This window comes from Anas platyrhynchos, chromosome 11 (genome assembly GCF_047663525.1).
Source record: "Anas platyrhynchos isolate ZD024472 breed Pekin duck chromosome 11, IASCAAS_PekinDuck_T2T, whole genome shotgun sequence".
NCBI lineage: Eukaryota > Metazoa > Chordata > Aves > Anseriformes > Anatidae > Anas > Anas platyrhynchos.
Window position 1 is genome coordinate 14,773,806 of NC_092597.1, and position 15,640 is coordinate 14,789,445.

The 15,640-nt window shown below is 39.3% G+C and overlaps 1 protein-coding gene across 6 annotated transcripts; it reads left to right on the top strand.

Moving 5' to 3' along the window:
- Positions 1 to 6: 6 nt before the first annotated feature.
- HDC (histidine decarboxylase) lies at positions 7 to 14,309 on the top strand. 6 transcript variants are annotated; one of them, XM_072043274.1, is made up of 14 exons: positions 133 to 1,062; positions 1,617 to 1,723; positions 1,820 to 2,849; positions 4,133 to 4,305; positions 4,867 to 4,980; positions 6,374 to 6,496; positions 7,365 to 7,499; positions 8,058 to 8,201; positions 8,452 to 8,518; positions 9,364 to 9,526; positions 9,625 to 9,715; positions 10,886 to 10,984; positions 11,665 to 11,766; positions 11,972 to 14,309. In XM_072043274.1, exons 3-14 carry the CDS (start codon positions 2,822 to 2,824, stop codon positions 12,731 to 12,733), a joined length of 2,001 nt encoding a protein of 666 aa, XP_071899375.1. In that variant the 5' UTR covers positions 133 to 1,062; positions 1,617 to 1,723; positions 1,820 to 2,821; the 3' UTR covers positions 12,734 to 14,309. The 6 variants fall into 6 exon arrangements, with proteins under 6 accessions (XP_038040821.1, XP_071899375.1, XP_071899376.1 ...); XM_072043275.1 differs by having other exon boundaries at positions 1,622 to 1,723; XM_038184895.2 differs by lacking the exon at positions 1,617 to 1,723 and having other exon boundaries at positions 2,206 to 2,281; positions 2,694 to 2,849.
- The last annotated feature ends 1,331 nt before the right edge of the window (positions 14,310 to 15,640 follow it).

Below are 15,640 nucleotides of genomic sequence, written 5' to 3' on the forward strand. Positions count from 1 at the left end.
AGTGTAGAATCAATTCCATTTCAATTGTTTTTATCTGCACTGGAAGGTCAAAACTGATGTGTCAGGCAGATGTGTCAGAAGAATATGAAAAAACAGTGTTAGGCTGAGAAAATCCCACAAAGGTAAGAGGGAAAAATGGACACAATCACATTATACAAAACAACATCAATCTTCCTCCTTCAAACTTGGATATGAGTTTGTAGAATTGTTAGTTAGGAAAAAATCCTAATATTGATATAAAGTTGGCAAATATGATCCAAACTGGTAAATTAGGACCTGAAAATAATCAAGAGATGATAGTAATGAAAATCTATGGTGCTGATTTTTAGATTATTTTCCAAGTATACAGTAGTACTCAGTTTGTCCTAGAACTTGAAGCAAGCCTTCTGCAGTGACTAATTGGAAACTTAGTGTATTTTAGGGTTTTCTTAAAAATCATCCATTATGTCACTAGCAAAAGCAGGAAAAAAATAGTCAAGTTAAATGTGCTGGTTAGGCATTTCTCCAACTAAATTATTCTGTGATCGAAATAACATTTGTGTCCTCACATCCCGGAAACTTAACAACACTTTAATCTGTGTGAACTCTTAATAACGATAAGAACTTCAGCGTTAGACTGAGTGGTGATAGTGGTAATGGTCATGTCCAAATGGAGAATTTCCCACGGACCTTTGTAGCAAACAATGAAGAGAACCTTTTCTGTTCGTTCTGCTTCCTGTGAGCAAATATTCTATTCCTCATGGTCTGTAACAAAATCATTCCAAGCACAGGGTAGCTAAAACAAAAATACATTTATCTCTAGTAATATTTACCCTACCTGTAATGCGTTATTACCTATTTTGTTCTATTTCCAAACAGGACCTGCTGTTTGTTCTCTTCTGTACAGAATGAAAGACCAACCTGGTCAAACTATCAGCTTTGAGCAAAAGACGTAGGATATATGTCATGTGGTATATTTATTGTGCAGTTCAGCTCTGGAAGCATTGTTGAAATTATTGCTTCTTATTTGCTGTTCCAAACTGAAATCAAAAATGTAATTAGCTGCCAGCTTTCTTTGAACAGGTATGCTTCCTATTTAAAATAATGTATTAGTTGCTTGTAATGAGCTATAGTCAGAGTTTTTGAGAACTGAGTTCTTTTTGACTTGGTCAGGCCAGCCCCTTCTCACTTTATTTGTTCCCCTGTCTGATAGCATTTACAGTAAAGTCAAGAGAGGTTCCTAAATTCATAATAAGTTCTGGGGGAATCTTGTTAACTTTTTCTTGATGTTTCCAGGGAAATGTGAGATAAAGCAAATGAATATGCATATGATATGTTGCTGTGTGCTCTTCTTGCACTCTTCTTTCACTGCCTTTTTTTTTATCAATTTATTTTTTTATTTAATATATTAATCTGTGTGTGTATCAGAGTATCTTTGTATCTCTGAAACAGTTCTTTCTCAAATATCTAATCGCAGCAGAAACTAGGAATGGTTTTCACACTGTTCTGTAGAAAGTACACTGTGGAGGAAGCAGTAACTACTTTATTAGAATAATGAAAGAGTTCCAAATGCATTGTAGTACACGAGGCAGAAAGTCAAAGCTTCTCTGACAGCCAGTTTCCTTTTGTATCATGAGAACAGAGAAACTGCTGCAATGTACCAGACTAAGGGGCTGCCTAGCCTGGTATCCTGTTCCAACAGTGGCCTGCTGTGAGCAGGAGCTCCAGGAATAGCAAAAATAAGGCAAGCATATGTTATCTTACATAACAATTTCTATTTCTAGTGTTTGGTCCATTTAGACCATTAAGATCTTTAAGTTCTACTTCTCTTTTCTCCCAGGACTGCCTGGTATCAGTGTAGAGTGAGTTCCTTCTTATGAAGACGGCTAGCGCTCAACATTGAATAGTATCAAAAGTGCTGCCAAAACAGATCAGGATGGGTTTTCAGTCCCTAAAACTGGAACAAGGGGGGACTCTGTGGCCATTCTTCCAAACAGAGAACAATCCAGGTGGAGGACTTGGAGGAATTCTGGAAATATAAGGTCATATCCCAGTGCTTACACATATCATATGTGAGAGAAGCAAGCACAATGTGCAAAGGTGATGTGTTTTCCCAGCTCAGCAGTCTAAGGTGATACCAGTGGAGGAGTGCAACTGTGCAATATAACCTGGTCTGATCTGGAAGGGCAGAATTTCCATAAAGAGGATCACTGCTTTGTATTGCAGCTCTGGAACTGGTAACAACTGTATTGCCTTTCCTTCCATCAATGAGGGACTGATGAATTGGGATGCTCTCTTCTCGGTAAAACTCATTTCTAGATTTTTATTTTTTAAAACTCCCCACTTAGAACTGCAGTGTCAAATTTGTTACATACTGATCCCTCCGTTACAATGACAAAGTAATGGTTTCAGTGTGCAAAAGTAATACAGCTGCTTTTATTTGGTTTTGGAAGCTCTTGAGCTTCCTCTCCCATGAGTCTCATGATAATATGTCTTGTATTTATGATGGATTAATGTGAGACTTCTGAAAGGTCCTTTCAAGATGGGAAAGGCAGCCTCATTTTGGGGCAGAGCAGAGGCAGCTCATCTCAGAGATGTACTGTCTTACACATCAAAAGAGCAGAGATGAGAACATACAAGAGACTAAAAGCCCTCAACTGGGAGGAGTTAGATAAACACTCACCAATAACCTGCCTACGTTAAACCTTTTCCAGAATGCCTGAGTCTGAGATAACAAGAGCTATAAAGCGTGAGCAGCTAGCAGGGCACCAGACTGAACTGTCCACAGCTCACTGAAGGGTTGCGGGCCAAGTCTGAAGAGGTGCTTTTAGAAGGAATCAGTATGGAGCCTGAGGAGTACAGACGGAGAGGTGAGTGGTCCTCTGCTCTTGGAAGCAGGTAGCGTTTGCCCATGGGGAAGAACTGTTGGAGGGCTGTGAATGGTACCTAGAAATGATGGTGGGCTCCGTACTTTTTAACGGCACATGTCCTTGAGGCTTTAGATCTGCTGGGGTTGAGACAATAATATATCCTTGGGCTGAGTTTGATTTAATGGAGTTAGAGTAAGGGGATGAGTTAGGCTTTTTGATCTCTCATTTAAAATACTGTGGGAAAGCTCCAAAACTGATGCTGAATAAACATGTGAAGGGGCTATGTACGATATCTCTTTTCTGGCTGAGACCATGAAACTTTACTGGTGCAATTCTGGAGATGGGGAGCAAACTTTGGTCCCATGGCTGGAGATCAAACAGACTGTAACTGTACCCATGATAATATTTTAAAGATATATTTGAGCTATTGAGTAATGACAATGAAGTAACCCTAGGAATCTGTTTTGTCCCTATGAAGCCTGCTCTAGAAGCTGCGTCAGGCAGGTAAGGTGTAAAGGTTGAGTAACTTTTCCTAGGTCATCTAGTCACAGAGACAGAGATTAATTCAGGTCTCCTGATTGCTGCCCAGTCTCTTCTGTAGAAGGATGTTCACTGAATAATCAGAAACCTTCAGAAGGTCATACAGCTCCCATGTGTGTGGGGTGTTATGTGTGTGTTCCCAGATAAGCAGGAGCATTAATTCGTGAGACTGGTTCATGATACAGTGAATTGTGACTAGTGCTATGGAATATGGCTGTATTTTCTTAAATAAGTGATGAGTTTATTCTCAGGGAACGCTGACAAGTATTATTTTCGCTGATGATTCATATAGCCTTAAGCTAAGACTCAGAGGACTAGTCTGAATCAAATGTTGAACAGAAAATTAATATTTATTTTTTGTAAATTCTGTATCTATTTTAAAATTGTTAATGGATGTGGTAAAATGGGCTTTTTAATTTGGACTTCTCTGTAGCTGCCAGCTAGCAACATGAGATTTACATGAATTTCTTGTATGTTCCTGCTCCATTCTGATGTTCAGGTATGATAAGAACTAGAAGCAATGAGACTGAGGAGTGTCTCATTGCTTCTGAATCTCCTGAAGTACTTGTGCATAGGATAAGTGGGGCTATGGGTCATTTGGTGTTTTAGTTCCCATGGCTGTCCTTGGATCAGTATTTCAAGCCCTGCCAAATGCTAACGATGCATTGCATGAAGTGCTAGTCATGCTAATTGGTTTACCTGCAGTCTAAACTCAAAGCAAAGCATTGGTTTGCTTCTTCCAGGGAAAGAGATGGTGGATTACATTTGCCAGTACCTGAGCAATGTGAGAGAGAGACGGGTGATTCCTGATGTACAGCCAGGTTACATGAGAGCTCAGTTGCCGGATTCTGCCCCGATGGACCCAGACAGCTGGGACAACATCTTTGGAGATATAGAGAAGATTATTATGCCTGGGGTAAGAAATAAATTACAATTGTGACAGGAAAAAGTCACTAATACCTGCGGTAAACACCCACATCTGGGAGTGCACAAATTCTGCTGAACATTTGTTTAGATACATGCTTACATTAGTGTCCAGCATACAAATTCCTTCAGAAGAGGAGGGCTATGTAATTATGAATTGCTGCGTATAGCTAAAGACAAGCTGATGAAACGAGCAAGAACAACTAACACAGTTGATTTGGGGATTCCCCATATATGGATAAGTCTTTCAGACTTCGTGCAGTAATTTTCAAAAGACCATTCTTTCCTGTTCAAAATCTTTGTCTGCCTGTTAAATTCAGATAAATGCTTTTGCTATAATTTGGAATTTATCTAGTAACGACACAGTGTTATCATTTGCTACTGCTGCACTCCTGTTGATATTATCTCTGTAGCTTTCTGCTAGCTGTTCTAGAATTGCGCATATTATGCTGCTGTGATCCTTTCCCATCACTTAAAACAGATGCTAATCACTACATCTTGTAAACAATTTTGCCACATTTTCAGACTTAACTTCCAGATAATTTTGTTCTAGGTTGTCCATTGGCAAAGTCCGCACATGCATGCCTACTTTCCAGCTCTTACTTCTTGGCCTTCACTCCTCGGAGATATGTTGGCTGATGCAATTAACTGCTTGGGATTCACATGGGTAAACTACTCTTTTTTTTTATTTTGTTACTTTAGATATCCTTCTCATGTGTATGTTATGGAGGAATATGTCATAGTCATTCTTTCTAGTTCTGTGTGTCAATACAACTTTTTACTGTAAACCATTGTATTGTAAGCTGTTTGCATAATTGAAGAATGTCACCTGTAAAAGTATATAAATTATGTCTATAAAACCAAACATTACCTAGTAATCAGAGTTGAATGAAGAAAATACACCGCTAGAAAGGTATGTTTTCTAATTATTTGCATATCCAAACAGCTGGTGTTGTTTCCTGATGGTTTGCTTACTCCTGGTGCTAAGACTGTTGCACAAGCACTGCAGGCAGTAGAGAAGCAAGCACCCACGACTGCAAGTTAGGCTGGGCTTCATTTCATTTCTCCTGATCGTTTGAGAGAACATATTTACTATTCTTCTTCTAAAATAGATTGTTTGGCAGCTTGTCCCAGAATGTCTGAGTATTTTCTGCCACTACCTAACGTTACTTGGCTATGACTCTACAGACCAGAGTGGGATTCTGAAGCCAATGTCTTCTCCATTGGTGAAGGTTCCCAAATCTTTAGATGTACGTCTCCATGTTAAGAAGCAGTAGAAACTTGTAAACCTATAAGAATTTTACAGTCTCCACATACATGTATCTGATTAGCTCATTGCATATACAGGAACATCCATTTTCCATGTTCTCCGCCTCGTTTTGACAGAATTTTAATTTTGTAACATAAATAAGTTATGAAATTCTTTCATAAGTGGAAAGCTTGGCACTGTGGAACAACTATCTTTCTTTTGCTGCTCTTCAAAAACCCACCCTTAACTCTCCTCAGCTGAAAGGCGAATCAGTCTCCTTTCTGTTTAGGGACCAAGAGCATATGCTTATGGTGAACTGTAGTTCTGCATTTTATCCTCGAATGGCTTGTTGTGACTTCTTAATGACTCTAAAATTATTGGTAGTTCAGAAGCTCTGCACTGAGGTGATGCTAGGAAGCTGAAGAGAACATTTTAAGGAGGTTGGTGAGAGTCTCTGTATTTCATATTGTAAGAGAGCAACTGGTAATAAGAGAATGAGCAAGGTACCTAAACTGCAATCTCAGCATCAATGTCTGTATTAGAGAACTCACCAAACATCATTTTTATTATAATAGTGTTTCACTCTGCCAGTTATGAACCATAGCCTTATAGGGTTAGCTGTTTATATATCTAATGCTACAAAGTTTGTAATCTGCACCTTTGTTGGGTCTAGGTGAGATTTCTCCCAAGGCAAATGAGTGTTAACAGCTATTAATTAAAATGTGATATGTGGCATGCTCTCAAAGGGTTAAACTCCTATTGTATTTGCTAGGTGAATTTAGAATATCTTTCTCTTTGTTTGATTTTCTAGGCCTCCAGTCCAGCCTGTACAGAACTGGAAATGAATGTGATGGATTGGTTGGCTAAAATGCTGGGCCTTCCAGATAAATTCCTGCACCACCATCCTGACAGTGTGGGTGGAGGAGTATTACAGGTAAGGCAGATCAGAGGTGACCTCATCAACATTTCTGTGATCACTGGAGTAAATCTCCCTATAGGTGATCATTTTCCTTGGGGCAAAATCCACAAGATTTGCCATGTAAGTCTTTATGGGGACAAATCTAGTCTTGATGTTTCCTTCCCAGATTTTAGGATTAAATTTAGATGGTTAAGGAATAGGAATTACTATTGCTTTTAGTCCTTATTGCATTATGGACTAGGAGCAGGTACTTCTGTGGACTTACTAAAGGATAAATGAGATAATCAGATCTGGTTTCTTCAGTCTGTTTCACATCACTAGAGTATCCACCAAAGTTATTCCTGCACAATTAGAGTAAAGGAAGACTTGTCACTGTCTTGCCAGCAAATAGAGACTGCTGGCAGAAGCACATAAATTGTTTTTCCTTCTTCTAATGTTGACTTTGTGCTTCTGGGAGTTGCAAGATCCAAGGTCTGAACCTTCTTTCATACAGCCTAAGCAAGTATTCCCTGGAATTAATGCTAAGGGTCTGTGTTGTTATAAGGAGCTTTGCTCAGGTTTGTAGTTTTTGTGGTAGATAGTACATTTAATCTATAGAAGAACAGAAGTAATTTATTTACTCAGTCCTGCACTGCAGTCCTCTACACTAAAAATATACAAAAATTAAAGAACTTTTTGTGTTGCTGGCCCAGAGAGCTGTTCATTAGCTAGTGAGTTCCTATTGCATCTGAGAAAAGCAGATGTGGAAATTTAAAAATTAAAAAAAAAAAAAGGGGGGGGGGGAGGAGAGGTAGTTGAGAGCATTTTAGTGACTTCAGTAAACCCTTGACAAAACAGCAACAAAATACTGAAATGTTGCAGTAAATGAGCAATGTCTTTTCAGAGCACTGTGAGTGAATCAACATTGGTTGCACTGCTGGCAGCAAGGAAAAACAAAATTCTGGAGATGAAGCTTTCTGAGCCAGACGCTGATGAGTCCTTGCTCAATTCTCGTCTCATCGCATATGCATCTGATCAAGTAGGTTACAAAAAAACAAAACAAAACAAAACAAAACAAACAAACAAACAAACAAAACAAACGAACAACAAAAACAAACAAACCTATTTTACTTTCATCTCACCCAGACCATACAGATGACAACATGAACTTGCATTACTGTACAAAGAGAAAAATACAAGTATGAACAAATCCCTCTAATGCTTTAACATTGTTTTCTGCAGATGGGGAAATGAAACTGGTGTGAGATGAGATTTTGCAGGGTCCTAGCGGTCCATAAGAGACTTTGAGTTTTGATAAATGGCCCTCCAAACACAAGTGTGCCTCATTAGATTTTTAGAGACCAGAACCCTAATAAACAGATCATACGTGTTCCTTAAAATTACAATGTATTATTTCATTTTGTTTTTGACAAGGAACAAACTTTCATACTTAGATTAGTCTGAATTATAACAACAACTTTATCTATGCTTTTATTGCCTTTTATAAAGCCATAATTTATTAATTTATCACAGTTTCTCAGCTTCAGAGCTTGCTTTCTTACTTTTTTTTTTTTTTTTTTTTTTTTTTTTTGTAAAGGCACATTCTTCTGTAGAAAAAGCTGGCTTGATTTCTCTTGTGAAGATGAAATTTCTGCCTGTGGATGAGAACTTTTCCCTTAGAGGTGAAACTCTGAAAAAAGCCATTGCAGAAGACAGAAAGAAAGGCCTAGTGCCCATCTTTGTACGTTCAACTTTCTGTTTGGGAGTATTAATATTCTTAATGTCATCATAAGAAATGTCTTAGATATAATTGTACTGTGTTAAAATACTTCAGTTGAAGATGAAAATGTATATGAGAATTTTACATTTTATTGAACTCAAAGATATTGATGTCATCTCATTTTTACTACATTAATAGCCTCCCTGGTTTTAAAATGCTGCATCCATTTATTTTTAAAAAATGTCATCTGAACAGTTTTGTTCTCTTCTAGGTTTGTGCAACTTTGGGTACAACTGGTGTCTGTGCTTTTGACAATCTCTCAGAACTGGGCCCAATTTGTAAGTGTCCTTTTCCCCCTGATTTTAAACTATGATAGCACAGAGAAGATAGTATGGCAATTTTTCACGTGAAAACCAAGGAGAGTAGAAACACTAACAGGCTGAGTTTTTCAAATGTGTTTCAAAGATGAGTGGAGTCAGTACAAGTCTCTGAAGTGATTTCTATAAGATTTAGATTAAGATGCTAAAATACATTCCATTCCAAAGGGATGAAACTTCCCAGATGATAGATCTTTAATGTGGTTACTCAAGCAATACACAGAGCATACACTACAGACTGCAGTACCATTGCAGGACAGATACTAAATAACCTAGCAAAGGACTTTTGAAGGTAGTGATTGGTGTGACCACACACCCTTTGTGGTCACCAGTTCGATAGGTAAATTTGGTATGATTGCAGATTCTATTCCAGCATAAATTCTGACAATTAAGTGCTGAAGATCTATGGCACTTTCTATTATGTATCAGAGCGTGGCTTCTATCTCAGAGTCCTTTTTGCTTGCATTTATTTTGGATTTGTGTGAATGAGTTATACTGGGGAATTTCAGTTAGTAAAAAGGCAGGTGACAGAAATCAAATGTTTAAAACCCTCATGCAAAATTAGGAATAGTGAATTTTTGTACAGTTGGTTCCATCTGGATTCAGTATTATCACATCTGGTTCTAGTTCCACAGCTTTATATTATAACTTGATTGTCAATTGCTTGTCTTGTGTTTTATTTTGTTAACCTGTCCATCTCCTGCAAAAATGTACTCTTCTCTCTGAAAACTAGACATACTACTTTAACTAAGCATGTACTCTGATTCATTAGATGCCTTACCTAACAACGATATGATTTCTATCAGGTGATGCTGAGGGACTCTGGCTTCACATTGATGCTGCGTATGCAGGAACAGCATTTGTGTGTCCTGAATTTCGATTGTTCTTGGATGGAATTGAGTATGCAGATTCCTTTACTTTTAACCCTTCAAAATGGATGATGGTTCATTTTGACTGCACTGGATTTTGGTGAGTAAAGGCAACACCAGAAGGATAACATGCAAATTGTAAAGTCTTTCTTTGCATGTTTTTTTGGCTAAATACAGTTCATTCTACAATTGATATAGGGTTAAAGATAAATACAAGTTACATCAAACCTTCAGTGTTAACCCTGTCTACCTCAGACATCCCAATTCAGGAGCTGCTGTTGATTTTATGGTAAGTTGTTATTTGAGTTGATACTTTAAATTGCCTATAAAATGTATAATTGTAGACTGTCAAATTACTGTGGAGTTAGTTTTAGGTGGCCTTTCTACTTAACAGCATAAAAACAATCATTCTGATGTCTTAATGCAGCTTAAGTATTAAAACTTTGAAGTGGTTATGATAATTGGTTGTAAAATTGTTTTCATTTATAGAGATTGAAGTATTCAAGATTTTTACACAGGTGGGGATCTAACCTAGCTTTTTTTTTTGTTAGAAGAGATTTTTATGTGCATTGTATTGTTAAAATAATTCTTACTGATGAAATTTTGCGTGGTTTTCTTGCGTCTTTGATATGTGATAAAATAGAGAAACAATTAAGCAATGGAAACACCATGCTCTGAAACAACAGTAACATGAATTACATTTTTCTTCAGATTTATGTATTGATAGGAGAGCTGAGGCATTTCAATTCATAACCATTTTATAGCAGATTTCAGTACAGTAAAACAAAAGAATATTCAACTGCCAATTGTTTCAGCTATGATCTCAACCAAGCCCTGAAAAGATGATTGTTTTCTTGGAATCAATGATGCTTTTCACTAGAGGGAGTATGTGTAGAGAGGGGAAAAAAAAATCACCGAGTCCCTCTTGTGGTTGAATAGGACCCTGCATGTTACTGTGTAGCGCCTTATAAACGTACTCTTAAGGTTTGTTACTCTTCTCCATACAGTAGGTGTTATTTTCTCTGAAAGGGTTTACTGCTATATGAATTCTTGTTGGCTTGGGAAAATGTTCAGCATGGCACTTCAGTGTTCAGATTGCAGGAACCAAAGTCAGCACTCAATCCTGAAGTGTTAATGGACACATCTTAAGTTGATAACGCTCTGTAAGTGCAAACAGGAGTTGTTATATGCTGGTAACTAACTAAAATCCTAAACAACACCCCTCTGTTCCCTGGAACAGACAAAATCTTATTTTTGCAAATAATTGAGAAATATGTAGACATAGCATTTCCTTGATCGCTATTCGCTAGGCTTAGTTGGGTTTCAGTAACATGCAATTTGTTGTCTTGATGAAGATTTCTGACTTGAGTACAAGTCTGAAACAACAGACCTTGTAGTGTAAGGGCTCAGTCCTTTCTGTCGTTTTTGCCCTTATTGATATGCTGTTGTGTTTTCACAGCACTGGCAAATTCCATTGAGTCGTCGATTTCGTTCTTTGAAGCTGTGGTTTGTGATTCGTTCATTTGGGGTGAAAAAGCTTCAAGCTCACATCCGGCATGTATGTACATTAACAGCATGAGCATAAGTGTATTATGTTGATTTATCAGTAGTGGAGTTTATTAAATTCAGTCATGCAAAGTTGAGTAACAAACCCTCTCATGTACAAAGTTTGCCTGTGAACACTAAATGTGCTGATTTTACTCTTTAACTAATCTGTAAAGATTGACTGTGTGGACAAAACGTCTCCTGTTCCCGTCTTGGAAGCAATAGGCAAAGGAAAGCAACTTGATAAGTCAATACCTTCTGCACATCATTGAGTAAGTTTGTAGAGGCTTTCCTTGTGGTAAAGTGGCAGCTGTTTTGGAGGCAGGCTGTGAAGGATGGCTGAACCCATTACAGTGAAACTTCATAGGCTTAAGTCTTTAGAGTGTGTGTATCATATTGTGGATCAACAGTTGCTGCAAAAGGAATTTAATCTGAGAAAAGTAAAACTCAGTCTTCAAACCTCTAATGTCCTATATGTAGCCCAGCTACTCTTGTACATTGTCAAGGGTTTGGACAAATAGACAGTCTTAAAAATTCTTAGCTTTGTTGTTGTTCTTAGCTTTGCTGCCATACATGGAAATGAATGGAGTGATCTGTTTTAATGAGGAGGGGTGTTTTTTTTTTTTAACTACTTAGTGTCTTACACCGGGTTTATGACAAACCAATACATAACTATTTTTTTCTTAATTACAGGGTACTGAAACAGCCAAATTCTTCGAATCTTTGGTTGAAAGTGATCCACTCTTTGAAATTCCTGCCAAGAGACATCTTGGATTGGTTGTATTTCGTTTAAAGGTAAAAAAAAAAAAAAAAAAAGTGTATTTTTAGATTATTGCCATGTGTTATTTGACTACAGATGATTTCTCCAGAGGCACTAAGGACTACAAATAAACTTTACCAATTCTCATATGAATGCTGGAATTCTTACAAAGATGTTTGGATGTCACTGGAAATTGTAACAGTTGTACATTTTTCTTTTCCCTATGCATATTTAAAACAGGGTCCCAACTGGCTGACTGAAAAACTCCTGAAAGAACTAAGCAGTTCTGGCAAGCTCTTCCTTGTTCCAGCAACCATTCGTGACAAGTTCATCATTCGCTTTACTGTAACATCTCAGTTCACAACTAGGGAAGATATTCTGCAAGACTGGAACATTATTCAACATACTGCAGCCCAAATCATTAGCCAGCATTATGGGTTACACCACATCAGTTCTGGTGATGAGGCAAGAATCCCTAATATGGTAATGGAGCATAATTCTGATGTTATCAGTAATGCTTCTCAGCTGTATGTAGAGGAAGAAAAATATAAAACTCCTTCCAGAAAAATAGTAGTTCAACCTAAGAAAGTAGCAGTGAGTTACAATACATGTGTGATCAGTCAGCAAGTGAAAGGTCAAGGGGACCCTCTAGATGACTGTTTTCCAGAAGATGCGCAAGATGTTACCAAACATAAGTTAACCTCTTTCTTATTCAGTTATTTATCTGTTCAAGGCAAGAAAAAGACAGCACGTTCCCTTAGCTGCAACAGTGTCCCGGTGACTGGTCTTCTTGAACAATGTAACCCCAAAGCAGCAGCCACTGACAAGAAAGAGTCTCATGCAAATGCTAGAATCCTTTCCAGGCTGCCGGAAGAGGTGATGATGCTCAAAAAAAGTGCCTTCAAAAAATTAATTAAGTTCTACAGTGTCCCAAACTTTCCAGAGTGTAGCATCCAGTGTGGCCTTCAGCTGCCTTGTTGTCCTCTGCAAGCCATTGTTTAACAAGTAAAAGATTGGTGCTTAAGAGCTCCCCAGGTAGAAGGAGAACCAAAGTTTGCTTATTCATATGCAATACTATGTGTTATTTTGTTCAATATGTAAGCAGTGGTAATGACCACCGAGAAAATTCTTGTGCTTTTACTGGAGTAAAACCTTGTGTATTTATAGATTAAAATGTCAAATAAATCTTGTAGACATGTAACATTAAACTCTCTGGTTTGTAGACTATAGTAAAGAAAACGCAAACTTCTGCTTTGTAAATTGTCCTTTCTCAGGATTGAGAGCTGGTAAGCTAGAAACATTTTGACAGTGTACGTTGGCCTCAACAGGGTGTTAACAATTTAGTTCTCCTTGCACCATTGATTATTTTTTTAATGCATTAACTTGAACTCTCTAGGCTGCTGTGAGGATGTGCATGTGCAGACAATGCCAACATCACTTCTGAATTGTGTAAAGAGGAGGATGTAACCTTTCTGAGAGATTTTACTCTACTAGAGCAATTTTCAGCTTTTGAGTTTAAAAACAGAGCAGCCCTGCCATTCCATCTGTTAACAATGCACATGAGGCTTTATGTAAACATGTTTCAAGAAAACAAGAAAGGAATTGCCCTAAAACTGTGTTTGTGTCCATCTGATTAACTCTGAATTGTCCTAGTGCAGTCCATTTGAGAAACTAATTCAGGAAGGGGAGCACCTGCTTATATGCTTTTTCTAGTGTGAGTGTGTAACAGTCAATTGAGACTGAAGTACAGAAGTGGATAGGTCAGCAAAGTCACTTTTGTGAAGAGTGGAGATGTGGAGGATGGAAGGACCCTCAGGGCAGGCAGCTTAGAAAACATAAAACTCAGGAGGAAGGGAGCACAAAAATGGTAGCTAAGAAATGCAAAGGAGAGGAAAAGCCAGGCACGTGTAGTTGGAAAAGTTCTGCTTTATTAAGTCAATCTCATATTCATGTTTATTTCAAATACTGATATTTGCTAATATTCATAAATGAGATTTCTCAACACAGTTAGAATAACAGATCCTTCAAAACTTGATTATTATAAAACACATTTTTTGACATGCTCACAATTTGAAGTTACTTTTTTTTTTTTTTTTTTTTTTTTACTGAGTTATAAATGTCCTGAGTCATTTGTACTTACAGATTGGCTTTGTCATCCAGAAAATACAGGCAATCTTTAATGATTGCTGGATTGAAACCCTCCTTCACTAGTCCTACCTTATAGTACTTAAGAGTTTCTGTAAGTTCAATGGCACTCTGCAAAACAAAATTACACTTCTACTTACTTACATCATTATATAATATGGAATCAGATTAAATTTTCTAGGTTTAAAGAGAACCATATTAAAAAAAATAAATAAATATACATGTAGAAATTGAAGCCTTACTAACCTTATGCAAAAAGGGAGCATTCTGTCCCACTGCCTAGCCTAGGATGCTTGCTCAGAGATCTCCCTCACATGTCATGATCCAACAAAATCAAAATTATCGCAAGTATCTGTTTTAAACCATGTTTTGCCTGTAAAACATTTTCATGTGTGATTTCATTTATTGCCAATTAAAAGCAATTTGAACCACTGATGGAAGGCAATAAGGTTGTCATCCAAAGGGTATGAGGTGGGCACAGAGATACATAGCTGGGCCAGCAGTGTCTCCAGGGATAAGAGGGAGTAGACATCTGGTGATTGTACCGGTATAAATAGCAAAGCACCTGAGCTCAACTCCTGTGCCTTGTATGCGATCTGACAAGCACAAACAAGGCTCCGATTATTTGTCAAGCTTCTCCTTTCACCTGACGTTCCTCAGCCCCTCAGCCCCCGCGTTCACCTACGGGAGGACGGGGCACAGCCGGAGCCCCCCGCCGCAGCCCACCTTGCTCAGCACCCTCGGGACCGACCCCAGGCCCCCAAGAAGGGCTCGGCGGAGGCCTGAGGGCAGCGTTTTCCTCCCTCGGCACCTGATCGGGGCCGCCAGCAGCCCCTCTGCTCTGGAAGCAGCTTCGCAAGGGCTGCCCCGGCCGCCCCGACCTCCCGGCCCCGCGCTGAGGGGAGGGCAGAAGGGCGCCAAACCGCGCCGGGCGCTGAGGAGAGGGCGGCCCAATCGCCGCGCCCCCTGGCGGCCGTCGGTCCTCTCTCGGTCCCCGTGTGAGGCCGGGCGGCGCGTCTGTCCTCGGCGAGGGGGCTCCCTCAGCTCTGGGTGCAGCCTGCCTCAAGGCACAGCCTGGCAGCCTGTCCCCGTCGCACCGTGGTACCAGCAGGTGCTGACTGACCTGCACCGCCAGCCCTTCTCCTCAGGCTTCAGTGCCCTCGGATGAGACTGGCATCTTCCCTTGCGAGTGAGACCGGTGCTGGTTCTGACGGCGGAATGCAGCCTGAGGGGGCTCAGACCACCTGGAGCTTCAGCCTCCAGCCATCAGGGATGCAGGCAGCCAAGGCTAGTCAGGGATCCCACCGAGAGAAATTCAGGATGAGGCAGACAAGTGGTGAGCTGCCTTGGAGAGCGGGTACCTCACGCTCCCTGCCTCTCGGGACGTACCAGCCCTCGCGCTCTTCCTCACTGGGGAGTAAATAGACCAAATAGGTAAACAGGAGCTGGTTCAGCTGAAAATGTGAGGGGTGATTTGTTTTATTGATTTATTTTTATTACGTTGAAACAAGTAAAAATGTTTATTCGTGTTTTAGATGCACAAAAGGGATTTACAGCCCCAGTCTCTCAGTCTTGCTCCTGCCCAAGGCTTGGAGAGACACTGGTTACTCTGACAGTCCTGAAGTAAGATTTTTGCCCTTCTGACAAGCCTGCAACCACTGCTTTTCTCAGTGAGGTTTAAGCAGCTGTTGCTGTGAAGAAAGATTCGTTCTTTCCTTCCTTCACTACCAAGTTTATTGCCTTCTCAGTCACAGTTTTCTGCTT

Coding starts and splice junctions, on each gene's coding strand:
- HDC (XM_038184893.2), top strand. CDS start 2,822: ATGGAGCCTGAGGAGTACAGACGGAGAG. Junction 9,527..9,624: donor TTTGACTGCACTGGATTTTG/GTGAGTAAAGGC, acceptor CAATTGATATAG/GGTTAAAGATAAATACAAGT. Junction 10,985..11,664: donor TTCAAGCTCACATCCGGCAT/GTATGTACATTA, acceptor TCTTAATTACAG/GGTACTGAAACAGCCAAATT.